Genomic DNA, 17,255 nt, shown 5'->3' on the forward strand with positions numbered 1-17,255 from the left:
TCACCCGGACAACTTTATTTATTTAGACTAAACGAAAGGCCTCCAAAAATCTATAAACTATACCAATAAAAATAGATAGACACACAGACAGACTCAATTTAACTTAAAACTTTAGTTAAACTTTGCAGATTCATATTTACATTCATTCCAGTATAATAGGTTAAGGCAGTATAAGATAAGGGGAAATTCAAAGCAGAAATTCATAAACCTTTAACATACTGCAACAATGAAGTGATCAACACATTAATGCATCAATAATTATGATCCCACAATATTCAGAAACGGACCATTCTTCATAAATTTTATACTTCTACTTTGGTAGTTTAGGTTTATTCTGATGATAGTATTGAATCTATCTGAATGCAGGACTTTTAAACTATGTAATGAACTTGATTAATATGCTGCACTGCCATAAATTACAGTATATGAAATATAACAATTAGCTCCGCCTCGTTAATTAGTCAAATTACTTGCACATTAAAAAACAGTCAATAAGACTCTATATCATTGTATATCACTGACAATGCTTCTGCATTGAGTACTTTAAACTCGCTGTACATGTTTTAACTCAAGTACCATTTATAATGCAGGATTTATTCTTGAAATTTAGTATTTTTACAATGTTGGGATTGCTACAGCAATTTAGTGTTGCGCTTTCATAAATTTGGGTTGGGATCATGGCCTCTATGTTGAGATTCAGGAGAATTAAAAGCAGCAGAGGCTGAGACATCCTGACAGATAGTCCCGAGTCTGATCAAACCCCAAAAACACTGGATCCTACCATTTCCCATAATGCTCGTGGTTCTTCATTACACCCCTTGTCCCTCTGAATGCACACACCATCACACCTCTACAGCCCAATCTGTGCTGATCCTGATGATGTGAGGGTTTTCACAGGTGGTTGCCTCCGACACTGACAGCGGTATTATATTTATTTATAGAAAACTATCTGACCCCAGGTTTTCTCTATGGGGTCATCTGATGAAACACAACTATATTTAGGAAAATGCACAGTGAGAGCGCAACATAGGCCACACAGATCCCTTCTAAAAGACAGGGCCACAAGAGTGTGTAATAATGCAGGACCCAACTAATATAGTGGTGCAAATTTGATTTCTTGGTGCAAAATCTCGGTCTGTCTACATGTTGTAAAAGTATAATTTCACAATAAGTCAAAATTCAACTTTATTTATGTGCCATGCCACTAAAAAAACTCACTTACTTACATTGAAGGCTCAGCCTCTCTTCACAATAAAAAAACCCATAATAATCCACCTGTATATTTACATTCATTAGCATATACAAAGATTATTTTCAGTAGTAGACCACTCGTAGTGTAGACTCCTCCTTTCCAAGCTGCATGTTACAGTACACAAACTTTTAAGTTTGTAGGATCATGCATCAGGGAAGTGCAGTGTTTAACAGTACATCGACAGTGCACCTTTACAGCAGCGAATTCATCATGTAGCGTTTGTCTGTTCACAGTGTTGTCTACTGTGTTATAACTTCAAATCTCTGAATCAACACAGAGATTTGTACAACAACAATTCATTTTTCTCTCTGTCTCACACACACACACACACACACACACACACACACACAGACACACACACACACACACACACACACACACACACACACACACACACACTTAAGTGCATTGAGATGTTGGTTTGCCTCCAGTAGTTATCATCAGAAGTGATCCAGTGTAATGATCTTTTCTCTCTCTGTGTTCTTATAAGTTACATTTTTGAATGTAGACGTGGAGCTTTTGAACAGAGGGTTGGTCCCCTGAAGAGAGAACACAAATTAACATTCAGAATCACTTTCAATTAAAAAGATCAAATAACAGATCATTACAATGTTGTCACCAAAACATGAAGGCTGGGATATTCTATATTGTGTATTGTCAATGACCAAAAACAACAGTGTGTTAGTCCTTCCCTAAATACCAGCCTGTCTACGGCTTGTAGTTCCAAACCCATTTGTTCCCAGTGAAAAGGTACATCTTTAAAAGGAGGTCAGAAATACACACTTTTATTCTCTAAAAAGGCTCAATCATTTCTTTAAACAGCTGGGCATCCCAGTTATTAGCAAATGTTACTCAAATAAACAGTGCTTTTGTTGGGGATGAGGTGAAAGGCAATCAAGTTTAAGGGTTAACTTTAAAACCGCTTGTGTCTGATTTCTGCTATTATGAGTCAAAATTCGTACTTCTTCTAAGAGTCATAAATCGGAACTCTCAGACTTAAGATTTGGTGTGATTTGCACTCTCGTGGATATCATTATCTCCAGTGTAATTGGGGATACACGTCTTATTCTCACTTGGAAATCATAGAAAAACAACACTCCTTGCAACTCCAGAACTTGCCTGAGAATCCTCATGTGTTTAAGTTTTCTTCAGTATTAATCTAGTGATAGTTGTCTCTACTGCCGTGGGTACATAGCAAACAGGAACTGCTAATAGTTAATTCGGCATACTTTTAATGGTGCTTATTTGACAAAATGTAAACAATTATAAGCTAAAGACAAAAAAGAAAAGTTGTAGCCAACAGCTTACTAAATGCCTGCATGGCAACGTGATACTTCCCGTTTACAGCTCTCAAAGCATTGTGGGAACTGTAGTTCCAAAACATGCATGCTCGTCCCCCAAAATCAAAGTAAGACAAATAATAATACGAGGGAAAGAAATACATTAATATATTTAGAGTAGATGGGTGTTGATGGGGCATATTTGTCTCTGTTTGATAATAAAATCATTTGTTTGAACAGTTTTTGGAAAACAATGGAAGTTTATGGCAAAGAAGAATAAGCTACTTCCCGCTTTGGCTTATCACACAGAATATACTTGTTAGTAGGATCAATTCAGTCAGTTTATACGTTTTCATGGGATTTGTTGACATGAAAAATATAAAGAATATCACCAGACATATCTTACCGTCTGCCATTTTGCCTTTGACCTCTCAGCCTCAAACTTGGCCACCTCTTTGCGGTCGTGGACCGACACCAGCACCTTCCACACAGCCAGCAGGATCAGGCCGATGCACACGATGGAAAGGGAGACGCCCAGAATAATCATGGGGATGTTGGGAGGTTCGGGGCAACCTGGTACGGGACAGAGAGGACGACACAAGCCTTACACCAGGACTCCCCGGTTTTTTGTGTGTCATCTGTTTCCTACATTGATGTAAAGCTTACCGTTCATCTGCAGATCATAGGCAGTGGTCCCCGTCTCACCTCCTACCACACCGAACGAGATCCAGCACTCGTTCTCCATCATCAGCGTGCATTGCATAGAAGCACTCTTGTCATAATCTGAGAGGAAACGTGAACATACATATCCATAAGGAAGGCATGAATCCATCGTATATCATCTTCCCATTCGACATTGTGCTGAGAACGTAAAAGGATACACTCGCCTCTGTTGTGCTGTCAGCGTGATTTCCATATCAAAGACTACAATCTGGTGTGCGTGGACCGCACCATTGTATTTCACATCTGAAGCCTGAAAATCCTCTGTGATAATCAGATATACCTCTCAGCTTGCACAAGTATGGCGGGTTTAAAATAATGTCTTCTATAAAGGAAGACGGGGTCCTTTGGCCATTCACATGCTCTACAATAGCTCTGCCTGTACGACAAGGTAAATAATATGTTCCCCATTGTCCGGTGCTGCCTGAATGGACGTGGATGGTGTTGTGTTAGGTGGTGGGGGGGGGTTCAGCTTCAGAGAGACACCCGAGTCGATGCAGGTCAGCATTCCTCCAAATCTCTGACCCATGGGGAAACTTAGCATGGCCCTATGTTGACACCACTATCAAAAACACAAAGTCCAGCAACAAACAAGCATTTACAGCACAGCTAAGTGATCGGGCTAAAAAGGGCTGATGGTACATTTATACAGGGTTAATGTTGGTGCACATCCTGTACAGAATGTTGTTCTTTAATTAAAAAAGAACAAGGATTCCAATGTTGTCTTTACTTCATATTTTTTTCAAATCATATAATTAATTTTCATCCAGGCATCCACTGATTTCATTTCACGCAACTGTGACATGAATGTATCAACTAGCACAGACTTGAAACCTGCTATAAATCCTTCAGAGAGAGGATTTTGTGACCTTGTTTGCTGTCAGTGCTTTATCATCGTCAAGGACTGTTTAGAAAACCCCTCCTTATTAATCTCTTCCATGAAAAGTCCTGACAAACGAGTTTGGCTGCCAAAAGAGCGAAGCAATTCCCAGATACTGAATGTTATCAACAAACCTGGACGACAAGCAATGAGCAAACAACGGTCCCTTGTTGCAGGCTTCAGTTTAAAACCCTCACTAGCTCTTGAAGGCACCAAGGCAAGAGCATAATTACAATACAGTCAACACCCAAAACGGCATTAGATGTTAATGTTACATGAAGGGAACACAATATTCCCTGTGATACATGGACTCTCTGAAGCAAGTTTCAAATATCACAGCCGGTTGATTTTCACATTGTTCTGACATGACCTGCTTGGTGAGGTGTCAAATCAATCTAAAAACATACGGCATCCTTTGGAGAGATAGATAAGCAGATAAGATAGATAACCTTCTATAGAAATTCTTAAGCTGACAATTTTGACATATACGCCACAAGAGCAAATCTTTTGTTCTTGTGTGATGCATGACAGTCAAACTGTTAAACTTCACACGCATGAACACATTGTGATACAAACAGCATATCAAGGTCAGAAAAATATCAATATCAAAGTCTCAATAATGATTTGAACCATATTATACTGCCCTCACTTAAGAAATGAGATATGTGCAGAAAAGTAGCAGCAACTGTAGAATACTCAATCATATCTAAGGAAGCGGTTGGTGGATCTCAGATGCAGAACAGGTGCGTTGTGGAGTCCTTTACCTGCTGTCATGTTGATGGAAATCTTAGGGACGCTGCACTTTTGATCACACAACTCGGCATCGTCCTTATCCTGCAGATGGCACTCTACACAGGTCCTGGTGTCAAAACAAGAGGGGAAAAACAAAAGGTCAAGTTTTCCCTATAGAGATAATACAGACAGTTTACTGAGACCTCAATCACTGACACGGTAAGGACAAAGAAATCCCAGTGTTGGTCACTTATCACAGTTTTTCCAAGGCTTCGCTCGCTCTCTATCACCCTTCTCCCCTATAACAGTGGTATCAAATGGCACTAGCCCTGACAGCTGCTTTACAATGGATCAAGGAAATCTCTTAATGCTGTGTTGTGTGTGTAGGTGTGTGTGGAAGGGGGGGGTCTTTTGATGTCATATGGAAGGTGTAGACACATGTGAACAAGGGGACCAGAACCTGATAGCACTGTACTCCACAGAAAACAGATGGATCATGTGGCGACAAGGAGACAACGTCTCACATCTTTCAGGTAAAGAAACAACAATCTGATGGCATCGAGGTGTTCTCACCTTGCAGCGCTGCAGGCGTCTCCGCACGTCGGGCACTTCTCGCACCTGTCCCCAGACGCTCCGGGTACGGAGCAGACGCAGTGGCCGCACTCGCATCTCCCACGGCCGCTGCAGAGAGCGCCATCCTCCGACGTACAGGCCTCGGCGCTGGTGCTGCAGTTACAATACTCCCCCGTCCAGCCGCGTTCGCAGTGACACTCCCCGCAGTCGCACACTCCGTGGCCTACAAAACACACGCACACATAAACAAATAAAAAATCAGTGAAGCAACAGGCTTGACACCATAAGAACGCGCGCGTAATTCGTCGCGCGTAATTCATCGCTCACCTCCGCAGAGCTCCCCGCGGAAGCGAACGCAGGAGTAATTGTCGCACTCGCAGTAAGGTCCGTAGATGCGTCCAAAACTGGATGGGTGGCACGCGCACTGTCCGCAGTAGCACTGCCCCTGGCCGCTGCAAATCTCCGACTCGTTGTTCGCGAGGCAGTTGCTCGACGAAGCGCTCTCCTCGTTGCATTCGCACTCCACTCCCAGGAACCCCGGCTGGCACACACACACGCCGCACTGGAAGGCCCCTTGGCCCTCGGCGCACTGGCTGCCGTTTGCTTCGGGAGGCCGCCGGCAGTCACACGAGCAAAGAGACGTCAGTTCCACCTCCAGACTGTCCCGTAAACCCACCGGTTTCAGGGAGAAGTGCCGAGGTCCCGACACGCACCCCGGGAGCTCCACGGACACGTTGAACACTACCTGAGGAGCGAAGAGGAAGTCCATGAAAAGACCGAAGCCAACAATGAATTGATCGTAAGAAGTTTTGCCTGTGTAACCAAATATACAGCTCATTCCTCTCTAGGGCTCCACTGTTGTCCAAAATCTATTAAAAATACACCAATGAGCCACACTGTTACCCAGGGTGACATGTCCCTTCATTATGAAGGACTGTACATTTTTTAATCAATCCCACATACACCATCCTTGCCAGAAATACTCACAAAATGTGTATTTATTTATCCACCTCTGAAAATATTCCCCAACAAGCGCATCATTTATTCCTCTTTGAGTGTCTTTTTAATAAAAAACTACATTGCCCAGCTGTTTTAGAAAATGATTTAGCCTATCTGGAAAAGAAAACTTTGTATGTGTGAAGCAGACAGGCTGCAGGTCACTGAGATGAACACATTGTTGGTTTTCTTGCCAATAAGAGAAATAAAAGAAGAAATCATTTAAATTCACCAAAATCACCCAGTTAATTCAAAGATGAAATGCGGGCTGCAACTATGATTTTCATCATTGATTAATCTGTCAACCATTTTTCTGGATTAATCGATTACTCAAATACAAATAATGTCAATTTCAATTTTATGCTCCAAAACGGATCTGAGCGGAAGTGCTTCTATCTCTTTTAAGCCTGGCATTTAGTTAGACTGCTTTACAATTATCATGTGATTTACATCTTTTATTGGTTGTTTAATTTACTTTAGGATTTTTATTTATTCAACATTACTTATTTCATATCATCCTATATGCTATTTTCAGGGTGTGTCCAAGTATTTTACTGGTCCTATCTTTCTATGTTTCTTAACACTCTTATCAGCTTGTCAGTTGAATCACTTTAAACTGCACAAGTCTGTATGAAAGGTGCTAAACAAATACAGAGAAAGAGCAGATTAGAGCAAAAACAACTGACCGTCTCTCCAGGTTTGATGTTGGAGCAGTGTTTTTGATCAGGGAGGACAGTCCCATTTGGGCAAATGGCTGTAAAAGACATCTGGAGCTCCTCTGTGTCTCCAAGGACCTCCAGTTCGATCTCTGAACGTAGCTCCTGAAGAACAGCACAAATATATTTCAGCACCTTTGAATGGAAACACAATCGGCAGCGCTAGTCTCACACTGAACAAAAAGTTGCCCTTCCCCAAAATAGCAAAGATCACCAGCAAAATCGATATAGTGACTTCTATTATCATGAAGTGGGCTTTGAGTGGAATTACACTTTCCCCCTGCGCTGACCTGTAGCGTGCTGAAACAATATGAAACCACCTATCTACCTCTCTCATTTTTGGGTGAGTCATCCTCCCAGGTGTGCTGGGCCGCTACACAAAAGCACCTGAGGAAAGGGTGAGAGCCAACCTCAGCCGGAGGAAAGACTGTGTTCGACTGACTAATGAACTCTGTGACGGACTGTCTGGGTGCTAACAAGAGGGTAAATTGTGTGTTTCCTGTAGGCCTTTAATTGTACTGTGCCCTCAGTGTTGCTAAGGAGGAGAAAACACGGGGACGTTTATGGGATACACCCAATTGAGGATGGATTAAAGTGAAGTAAAACAGATTCATAAGACTATCAGTAAATATGTTGCAGGGTACTTTAAGCGGGTGGGGGGGGGGGGGGGGGGGGCTAAAATATCTATCCACTGAGATGCAAACATTAATCCAAAATGCAGACAAGTGTAAATACGAATCATGTGTCTTCTATTACTAAATGTTTTGTTAAGAACCACAACTATTTTCAATCAGTGCGATGAAAAAGGACTCCCCTCTTCAGAGACTAAAGGCGGGTGTAAACGACATAACTGATGAATTAATTAGAGGATGTGACACCAGAGTCACAGCCGTCAAGGGGGGATTTCACGGAAAGAGAGTGCAAGAAGTATAGTCAGAGAGAGAAAGATAGAGAGACAGTGGGGAAGAAAGAGCAAGTCAGAAGGGACGTGGAGATCAAACAGCTGGGACAAGCAGAGACTTGCGGTGGAACATGCTGATGCAAAGCACTGGGTGGTAGAGGGGAAGAGAAAACGTAAAAGAATGAAAGAGGAAAAGCAAGAGAATAAGAATGACTTGTGAAGACAGAGATACCGACTACTGGCGGTGAAAAAAAAATGAAAAGATGTACAGAAGGTTAAATCGTGAATGCTTTATGCTCGTTCATGTGTGGGTCTTGCTTGAAACATTTACATGTCAAATGACTGGATTTTCATTAAATTCCAGTTCTACTGCTGTTAATATGGCATTTGTTTTTCTGTCTATCCAGTGCCTGTACACACACACACACACATACACACTCAGCCTCATCCACATCACCAAGACTGTTTATTTACTTTGTATGCTGTTACAATCAGTTCAAGGATGTTCCGCGAATCTGCCGCCAGGACTCCAACTGTGGCACCAGGTATGAGATTTGCATAGTTCTGTAAGAAAAAAAACAGGTGAGCATTAAAGTCACTGTGAGCAATGTAGGCAGAGTTTGGCTCGTGGTCTCGAAAGCAAAGCACAGAAAAGAGCCCGGGGAAGAAAAGAGGGCTAGTTCGAACAGGTTGAATGCGAATGCAGCTCCATGAATAAATATGCTGCCCTCAGTAAACATGCTTACACATTTGTCTTTTTCAGTTCTCAAATTTGGGACCTGGAAATGAACACATCCATGAAAAGAAAGTGTTACCTTATAGTTGTGTTTTTGTGCTTCGGTCACAGCAAATATCAGCAAGATGTTGTTCTCCACCACCTTATCAATCAGCTGACCAAGAGTTGGATACTCCTGGAGGGTTAATGAGGAAATGTCAAAAATCAATGTGCTTTAAGGCCGTGACAATGCATCACAGATGACCTTAAAATGACTCATGAAACTGAGGTGGCTTTAAATGAAATTACGACATAATGCAAAAGATAAAAACAAAAAAAGGTCTTCTGTGCCGCTGTGGACTTACCTGCACTGTGGACATGGAGTATTCGTTGTTGCCATCCAGGTGACACTGTCCATCGTTGGGAATCACGATGCCGGCCATCTTACTGTCCATCCCAAAGTGCGAGTCAGCGTCACTGACAAACACCAGCAACCGCATCGAATCCTTCCTCCAGCCTATCTTGTCCTATCAGAACACACATTGCGCTGCTCATCCTCCTTTTCACATCACCAACTGACCAACCAAACAAAGTCATTTACAAGACAAAAAGACAAACTGACTAACCGGTTCATATCTTTCAGATATTCATTTAAAAATCAAAACCTTACCCCACAAACAGCCGCCTGCATGACGGCGTCAAAGCCGCACTCTGGCAGATCAATATTTGCAGATACACGCTGCCTTGCGATTATCTCGTTGAACTTGTCGGTGCTGCTCGTCAGAGACAAGACGTGTTTGTAGCCGAATGTTGGCAGGCAGGTTGCGGCCACACTGCTGCAGCACGGCAGAAGACAAAACATACGCTTCCATCAGATACCAAATGAAATTCCAAACATGAGAAAAGAGGATGTTGCTGAAGGTCATATTTTAATAACTATTGTATACTTGCAGGGGTTGGCCAGCTCTTCCTTTGTGATTTTGATGAAGGGCAGGACGGGTTTCTCCACAAAGGAGCCAAAGCCCATTCGAAATTTACTGGTGAGCTCGGCCATCTCTTTAGACAAAGAGGACCCCAAGTCTTTGATCATCGCCAGATCGTCGATCATGGATGCCGACAGGTCCATCAGGTAGTAGATGTCCACAGGATAGTCCTCCGTGTGTTGAATTTTGACCTGGAAAGTCACCTGACTGCCTGTGCAACAACAAAAACAACACCTAATTTTTTCGCCTGAAAACGAGGAAGCATTTCATCAAGCCACATCATCGAATCAAAAAAGTGTCTGCGTACCAGGTCGCAGCTTGAGTGCCATTTTCTGTGGGGAGATCTGAGTGCTGTTGACGTTGCCCGTCTTCTTCCCGAGTGGGCGATCCTGCAGGATTTGGCCTTCGGAAACAGGGAACTCCAGCTGGTCCCGGGCACATCCCTTTTCTAGTAAAATATCCAGCGTGTCACATCTTTCACTGACTGAAAACCAGTCTGTGAAATTCTGGGAGGTGAAGGAAAGAGTCACACGTCGAGCGAGCCGTTTGCAGATGGAGGACTGAGACTGTTAGTTTTATTATCAGGTGCAAAATCCAAACAAACAATGTCTTTCTGCTCACCTGTGCCCAGACACCATGCATTTAAAAAATAAAGCATTATGACCATCTGCTTATATGTTGCGTCGTCATACATGCACCCCTGGCTGCTTACCTCCTGTGTGCACCAGGCACAGTGAGAACTGAGCTGTAGGCAATCATCACAGGTCACAGTGCTGCCAGCTGAACATGATCCTGCAGCACACATACACAACACAGTGCAGTCAGAGTGAGCTTGTCAACAGAGGTCTTTTAAAAAGTGTGTAATCACATGATCACATTTAAAAACAGTTACATTTAAGATATAATACATTGATTAGCATACATATATGTCTAACATATCCATCTAATAATACTGTAATAAAGTGCAGTTAAAAATGATAAAATATGCATGAAAAAGAGGCCTTTCACAATAAAACACCAGTCATAAATTCCAACACAGCATTTATGGTCTTGCTCTTGAGTAACTGTTACTCTTTGTTTGCGCATTATAAACGTGTAGCCCTTGGTTTTCTGTGCTTACCCTCCACGGTGGTGATCCAGTACCGAAGAATCAGGCTCAGCAGTATCAGCCCCATTAGTCCGCGAGGTTACTGGTTTATGAGGATACAGAAGAATACTTCAAGTTGTCTCATAGTCACAGGAGTGCAACATACCCAGCGTCATGCCGCCTCTCCTCAGCAGAAAGCAGACTACAGAGCGGAGCGCCGCCGTCCTGCACTACCTGGATAGAGGAGGAGGCTGCCTTTACCTGCGATGCCTTTTATGTGCACTTCCGTACAGGTGAGAAAGCGAGGCGGGCGCGAGGAGCGATAAGAGACCATATGACTGACATGGTGGCCGCTAACTGGTTTGTTTTCGACCCTTAATAGGCTGATAATAAATCACGTTGGTTCCCACAGCATTTTGTCATAATAGAATACGAGACAAATTACAAGGAGGAGCATTTAGCAAAAGATCAACACCAGAACGAATGGTAGAGCAAAACTATTATGAAAAAGAATCTGTGATAAATGTTATACTTATTGTAACTTTCCAGATCTGTTATACATTAATATTACTGTATACAAGTTAATGAAAAAAATTAAACCAGTGGTTCACTTTCTTGGCCTGTGACCCTTTTATAAACAAGCAGTGTGTGATTGGGGCTCATTGTCACCTTTCAGATATGCTGAGGTGTTAATAGTTCAACTGAATAAGCATTTACCCTCTAAACTTACATTTTGTTAATTCATTCGTGATTCAAATAACGGCTTGATTCCCAAAGAGGTCAAATCGTTTAATATTTTACAAAAAAAAGAAGATCTTGTGACCTTTTGGAGGTGCCTCATGTGACAATATGTTTACGGCATTCTTTTCTGCAGAATTCTGTATTTTGAAGTACTTAAGTAGTTTAAACGTAACATAGATAGATAGACAGACAGACAGACAGATAGATGTTATATGGCTTGATTTAAGCTTCACTCTAATAAAATCGCCTAATCATTGAACTCTGACCAAAGACGAATAAAAAAGTACAGACAGGCCTCGCCATCAGCAAATAAAAGCCTGTATACACGATAACCCAGACACCCTAACAGAAGATATGTTAATCGTTAACGACACAAGAACGTGAATCATTGTCATTGTCTCGCAACAATGTTTTCAGCTTGATGCTTGACTCAAGACAAAACCAAGCATGCAGGCCTATCACAGGATATGAAATATGAGCATGAGTGTGTGCATGTGTTGTGTGGTATAATACGAGGGGGTGAGGAGGAGGGAGCTACGTAGGTGTTGAATCATTGACAGCTGCACTGCAAATATCGCTGCTTGTCCCAACTCAGAGGAATCTCACAATTCAGCACCACACCCTTCTGGATCTGGCTGAGTCCCATCTGTCACCCCAAACCAAACCCCACCTCCACGCCTCTTATACTAATCCCCCTCACCCCTCTCTTCTCCTCCTTTCTTCCTTCAGAGACACCCCTCTCTCCGTAGCTCCCTGTATTTTGATCCACCTTAACCAGTAGCCTTCTTGAAGTGTCCGTCTGTGAAATTGCCATTTTATGTTTACCTCTTCGGTAATAATCTTAATTCCTCTCTCCTCTCCTCTCCTCTCCTTCTCCTTGCTTGTCATTTCTGAATTTCTCAAGAAATATCTCAGCCTGATGCAATCAAAAAGCATTTTTTGCAACCTGAATTATGAGTGCTTTGGGTGTAATAAGATGTCACAGTTACACCATACTGTTACTCACATTTCAACCTGACTTTAATCTCAATTTTAAACCTGTTGTCTTTCAGTTAGGATTCAGGGAAGTGAAGGAAATCTGACAGTGGCTTTTGAAGCACGCCATGACTTGATTTTTAAAGAGTATCAGTCTCATCAAAAATTCAGCAATCCATAAATTACTCTCCCACATACCTCTCTCTCTGCACTACACATTTACTATGCACAGAAACTGAGGTACACATCAACCCTGCAATGAGCCAACTCACCTTCAGGGGCGTCCTCTGATATCATGCTGTCTCGCCTCAGTCTGTCTTCCTTGTCATCAAGTGAAAAATGGAGAGAAACGGAGGAGCATCAGGCCAGGACATTCAGTCCTATTGTATCCCGGCAGTCGTCAGAGTAACAGTAAACCTATTGTAACGGCGCCCTTTATGAAGCATGGCGCTAGGGTGACCCTGCTGCCCATGCTCCTTGGCTCATGTGTGCTTTTGTGTGTGTGTCTCTCTGGAAGTGGGCGAGTGTGTGTGCATGCATACTGGGGTCATGTGTGGGTGTTTGCACAAGCTCCAACTTGCCTGTGAGTGTGTGCGTGTTCATGCGTGTGTGAGTGAGTGACTGTGCGCAGGGGGAGGCTGTGATGATAATGAGTGACAGTAACAACTGCTGGCAGTGAGACCTCCACAGGAGCCAGTTTCTTTATTAAGAGACGACCTGACTGATGTGATAGTGGTGCGCTCTAGAGGCTAAAGCTGAACTGCCGCACAACACTCCTGACTCAAAGTAGTGGTCTTTGTGATTAGCTTGGATTGTGCGTGTGTGCTTGCGCATGTTTGTTCAAGTTCAATTACTTCCTGCAGTGAGGAGGAGGAAGCCGAGAGAGGGAGTGCCAGTGCTGTGATACAGCCTCCTTCGTACAGAGGTATGGCTGGAATGCAGGTGTACGCATACATGCATATGCGAGTGGAACAAAATAATAGAGCATCGGCCTACACTAATAATTGAACATTACATAACCCCCACATCCTAATATTTGTGTTAGAGGGCTTTATAGTTGATGCAACATGCAATACTCTATCCTCAGTCCCTTGGTTTGAACAACAACAAAAGAGTCTACAGCATGCTAGTGGTTCTGTGAGGCTGTGCTTGAGCTAAATGTTAACATGTGCACAATGGCAATGCTAGCATGTTAGTGTTCAGCAGGTATAATGTTTACCATGTTCACCGTCTTAGTTTAGAGTGTCTACTTTAAGTACAGCTGAGGCTGATGGGAATGTCATTGGTTTTGCCGATATTTGGTGATAACCAATAAGTATTGGATAAAATGAAATTCTGAACAGATAATGGTGCTAAATGAAAAGTCATGAAGCTATTACAATAATATTACAATTACAACACAGCAATCCGCTTTGTTGTAGAGATATTTAAAATAAGAACTAAAAAGTCAACCTTGTGGTGTCGCTACAGAACAAGTCATCAATCAAGTCATTGGGATTCATCCTCTTGGGATCATGATTGTCTAAATAAAATGTCATAGCATTCCAACCAATAATGGACCGACAGAGCCATGCCACTTGCACTGCTTAGAAAAAAACTTCACAGGAAAAACCCTCTAATTGATAAAAAGAAACCTATAAAGAGCAACAGAGGACATATATCCCTCTTCCTGGATGAATAGAGTCACATGTAGCCCACAGAGAAACACCATCACTGTCCTTCGAAAACCATGTGTCAACTTTTCATGAGCTAAGAAGGAAAAACAGCCCGGTTTACAGCTTTGTCACAAAATATTTTTCTGATTATCCAATGGGTTTTTAAATTGTTTATTTAGTTTAAGAAGTACAGGAATTTTCTTAACCCATACAACAACATTTAATACATACATTTACCTATAAAAAAAACATAACACATTTGACTCTTATTGCAAGTACAGAATGTAGTAGAAGAAGATACATACAATGAAAAGAAAAAGAAGCAGATAAAGCATTGCTGATTGACAAACATTGTTAGGATGTATTCACATTTTAAAATAGTTACAGCCAGAATAACATTCAATGGCAGGCTAACTGCTTCTAAGAGTGTCTTTATGGTTACCGTATCAGTAAAATAATATAATTTTAACGCAAATGACTCCACTCCCACTTGAGTGATTTTTAAGTCAGTATCCTAATACTCACATTACAGCAATGCACCATTGCACCATACTATATAAAGTAATACACATGGAGAAACGGCTGAAGAAACGTGTTTCATGTGCTGTCATTTAAATAACTTACAGGACGAGACGGCTAGTTTTATACTGGCCTTTATGTTAAAATGTTTGAAGAAATGTTTTCATAACAAGGCTCATGCAACAGACCCATTGTATTTCTTTATCAGGCAAGTCAGGAAGTATTCAGATCCTTTATCGTATAATCAGGAAAATGTACTTCAATTAAAAGTATTGAAAGTAAAAGTAATAGCAATACAGAGAAATGTCCCCTGTGACTGTTATTATTACTGATGCATTTTTAAAAACAGTATTTTATTTTCTTCTTTGTTTGATTTGCAAGAATTCAGATAATAGTGAGAAATACCGTCTGAATTGCCCAGAGCCAACGGTGACACCTTCACAAAGTTATTTTAATTTTAATTTTGTATAAACATATTTAAAATGAAATGCAACAACTCCTCATACTGTTAGATAGTTGAATTTATAACAAAGCATCATATTTTATAAGCTCTTAATGTGTTTTGTGAGCAGAAATCTTAACTTGTAAAGTTAATAAAGCTGTTTGCTAATTGCTAATTGAGTATTAGTTACCTTCCACCACCGGCAGTGAGCAACAAACACATACAAAATATATATATATATATATATATATATATATATATATATATTTAGATAATACAATAACCAAAATAATCATTAGTTGCAGCGGTGTACTGTACTTTCACCTGCAGACCACCCATTTGGTTATCTTATTATGAACACATTTTGAAATGACAGAATCGAGAGAAGCAAGCAGCAACAGTCTGCATCTTTAGGGAAGCAGTCCATGTGTTGAATTGCTGACGTGTATCACACTAAATGAATGACACCGGATACTGAGGCGGTCCTCGCCTCTTAACGTCTGTGCCCCCGGTCTGACCGTGGCCCTTCTCAAGGGATCAGCGCCATGTGTCCCCTCAGCTGTGGAGAATTAACAGAGACAGAGAGCGGATGAGAGGAAAGAGAGGTGGGCTCTGCGTGGCATGTATCTTATGTTCAAAGGGTTGATGCCCGCCTCACAAGAGGCACTTGATTGACACGTGTGTGTGTGTGTGTGTGTGTGTGTGTGCCCACTATATGGGACATGTAGGCTATGTATATTGGGGTTGGAGGGGTGGTGTGTTGGTAGGCTGACAGTGATGGCTCATCTTGATCCCTTTGACTGGTTAGAGATGGGGCATGGTGCCTTTATGTCTCTGGGATCAGCTGCGCTAAGTCTGAGCTTAAGACGGGAGATCCGGTATAAGAGTGAAACTACAAAGGCTGTGTGCCTGAAATAGTGCAGGAGAAGCCTGCACACACACACACATGTTGCACTTGTTGCTCATCTGATCCGTCACACATTTCATGCATAAGATCAGACACACAATAAGTTATTCAAGCTTGAAAATCAGTTCTTGTTTCAAATATGCTGGATAGCTTTGGCTCACAGCGCCCTCTGCTGCTAGATAACCAGCACAGCCCTGTGATCGCTTCTTGATATGCATTCAGAGGATTTGAGGTTGTTGGGGCCAGGTATCTCTTGTGGATCAGTTCGTTTTGGTTTGTTCAACTCGGCATGTGAGAACATTTGTAAAATGTTTTCTGCAGCACTGGAGATCCATATCTATAAAAACAAACCCCTGATCTCATCTGGGGTTATGTTGGCATTGGTTTGGAGGAATTTGAATGGAAAGCCTGGATTACAAACTGGGGATGCAGAGATTTAAAGTTGCTGGGATGATCTAAAAGAAATGAGTTGTGAGAAAAATTGTGGGGTCCAACACTTCTTTAGCTTTACCCAGACAAATGATTTTTAAGGCAGGATATCTCTCTTGTGTTGTAGATTTTGAACGATACTAAGTTGCTGGAGAACACCATGATTATTCAAGTAGCTCGATCTTAAAGGAGAAGGCTGCTGATATTCGAACAATCCTATTAAAACTACCACTGAATTTAATTTACTAATAATACAACAAGCCTGATACTTTAAATTCATCTGTGCCATAGAGCTTCATTGTCCAAGAACTGTTCAAGGTTTTTTTGGGGGAGTTTCTCCTGTTCCGATGTGAGGGTTCCGGGACAGAGGATGTCGTATGTGTACAGATTGTAAAGCCCTCTGAGGCAAATTTGTAATTTGTGATTTGGGGCTATACAAAAATAAATTGAATTGAATTAGCCACATCCTTGGTTCAACATGTCCCTTCATTACAATGAACATGGACGTTGAACTTTATTTTAAGACAATTGCACATTCAACATCCTGCTGATGTAAAAAGTCATTAGAGCACCACATGTTTATTAATGCGCTGCTGAAAATAGACCCCAAAAATGTGGTATTTACTACATTTGTTAAAACTACAGTGGCCAGTTATTTTAGGAAATGACTTATCTTTTAATATAAAAAAGAAACTACATTTGTGACCAGTTAATAGAATGAATGGGTTTGCCACAGACAGATTGGACAATAT

At 41.6% G+C, this 17,255-nt stretch overlaps 1 protein-coding gene across 2 annotated transcripts; it reads right to left on the bottom strand.

Annotated features, from left to right (window-relative positions):
• Nucleotides 1-97: 97 nt before the first annotated feature.
• Nucleotides 98-12,936, bottom strand: itgb6 (integrin, beta 6). 2 transcript variants are annotated; one of them, XM_079158949.1, is made up of 16 exons: nt 12,824-12,936; nt 10,869-10,938; nt 10,461-10,540; nt 10,056-10,254; nt 9,713-9,959; nt 9,436-9,601; nt 9,131-9,292; nt 8,866-8,961; nt 8,525-8,614; nt 7,120-7,254; nt 5,765-6,182; nt 5,438-5,660; nt 4,897-4,991; nt 3,199-3,315; nt 2,939-3,105; nt 98-1,791 (listed from the first exon to the last, which is right to left on the bottom strand). In XM_079158949.1, the coding sequence occupies exons 2-16, from the start codon at nt 10,921-10,923 to the stop codon at nt 1,693-1,695; spliced, it is 2,349 nt and encodes a 782-aa protein (XP_079015075.1). In that variant the 5' UTR covers nt 10,924-10,938; nt 12,824-12,936; the 3' UTR covers nt 98-1,692. The 2 variants fall into 2 exon arrangements, with proteins under 2 accessions (XP_079015075.1, XP_079015074.1); XM_079158948.1 differs by having other exon boundaries at nt 10,869-11,069; nt 12,824-12,876.
• Nucleotides 12,937-17,255: the final 4,319 nt, after the last annotated feature.

Source organism: Pholis gunnellus (assembly GCF_910591455.1).
Source record: "Pholis gunnellus genome assembly, chromosome: 1".
Classification (NCBI taxonomy): Eukaryota; Metazoa; Chordata; class Actinopteri; order Perciformes; family Pholidae; genus Pholis; species Pholis gunnellus.

What these genes read in the sequence shown, in the direction of transcription:
- itgb6 (XM_079158949.1), bottom strand. Translation starts at nt 10,923, where the DNA reads ATGGGGCTGATACTGCTGAGCCTGATTCTTCGGTACTGGATCACCACC. An exon ending in CCGCGGGGAGCTCTGCGGAG is followed by an intron (nt 5,661 to 5,764) that starts GTGAGCGATGAA and finishes TGTGTTTTGTAG; the next exon opens with GCCACGGAGTGTGCGACTGC. An exon ending in CAAAGGCAAAATGGCAGACG is followed by an intron (nt 1,792 to 2,938) that starts GTAAGATATGTC and finishes TTCTCTCTTCAG; the next exon opens with GGGACCAACCCTCTGTTCAA.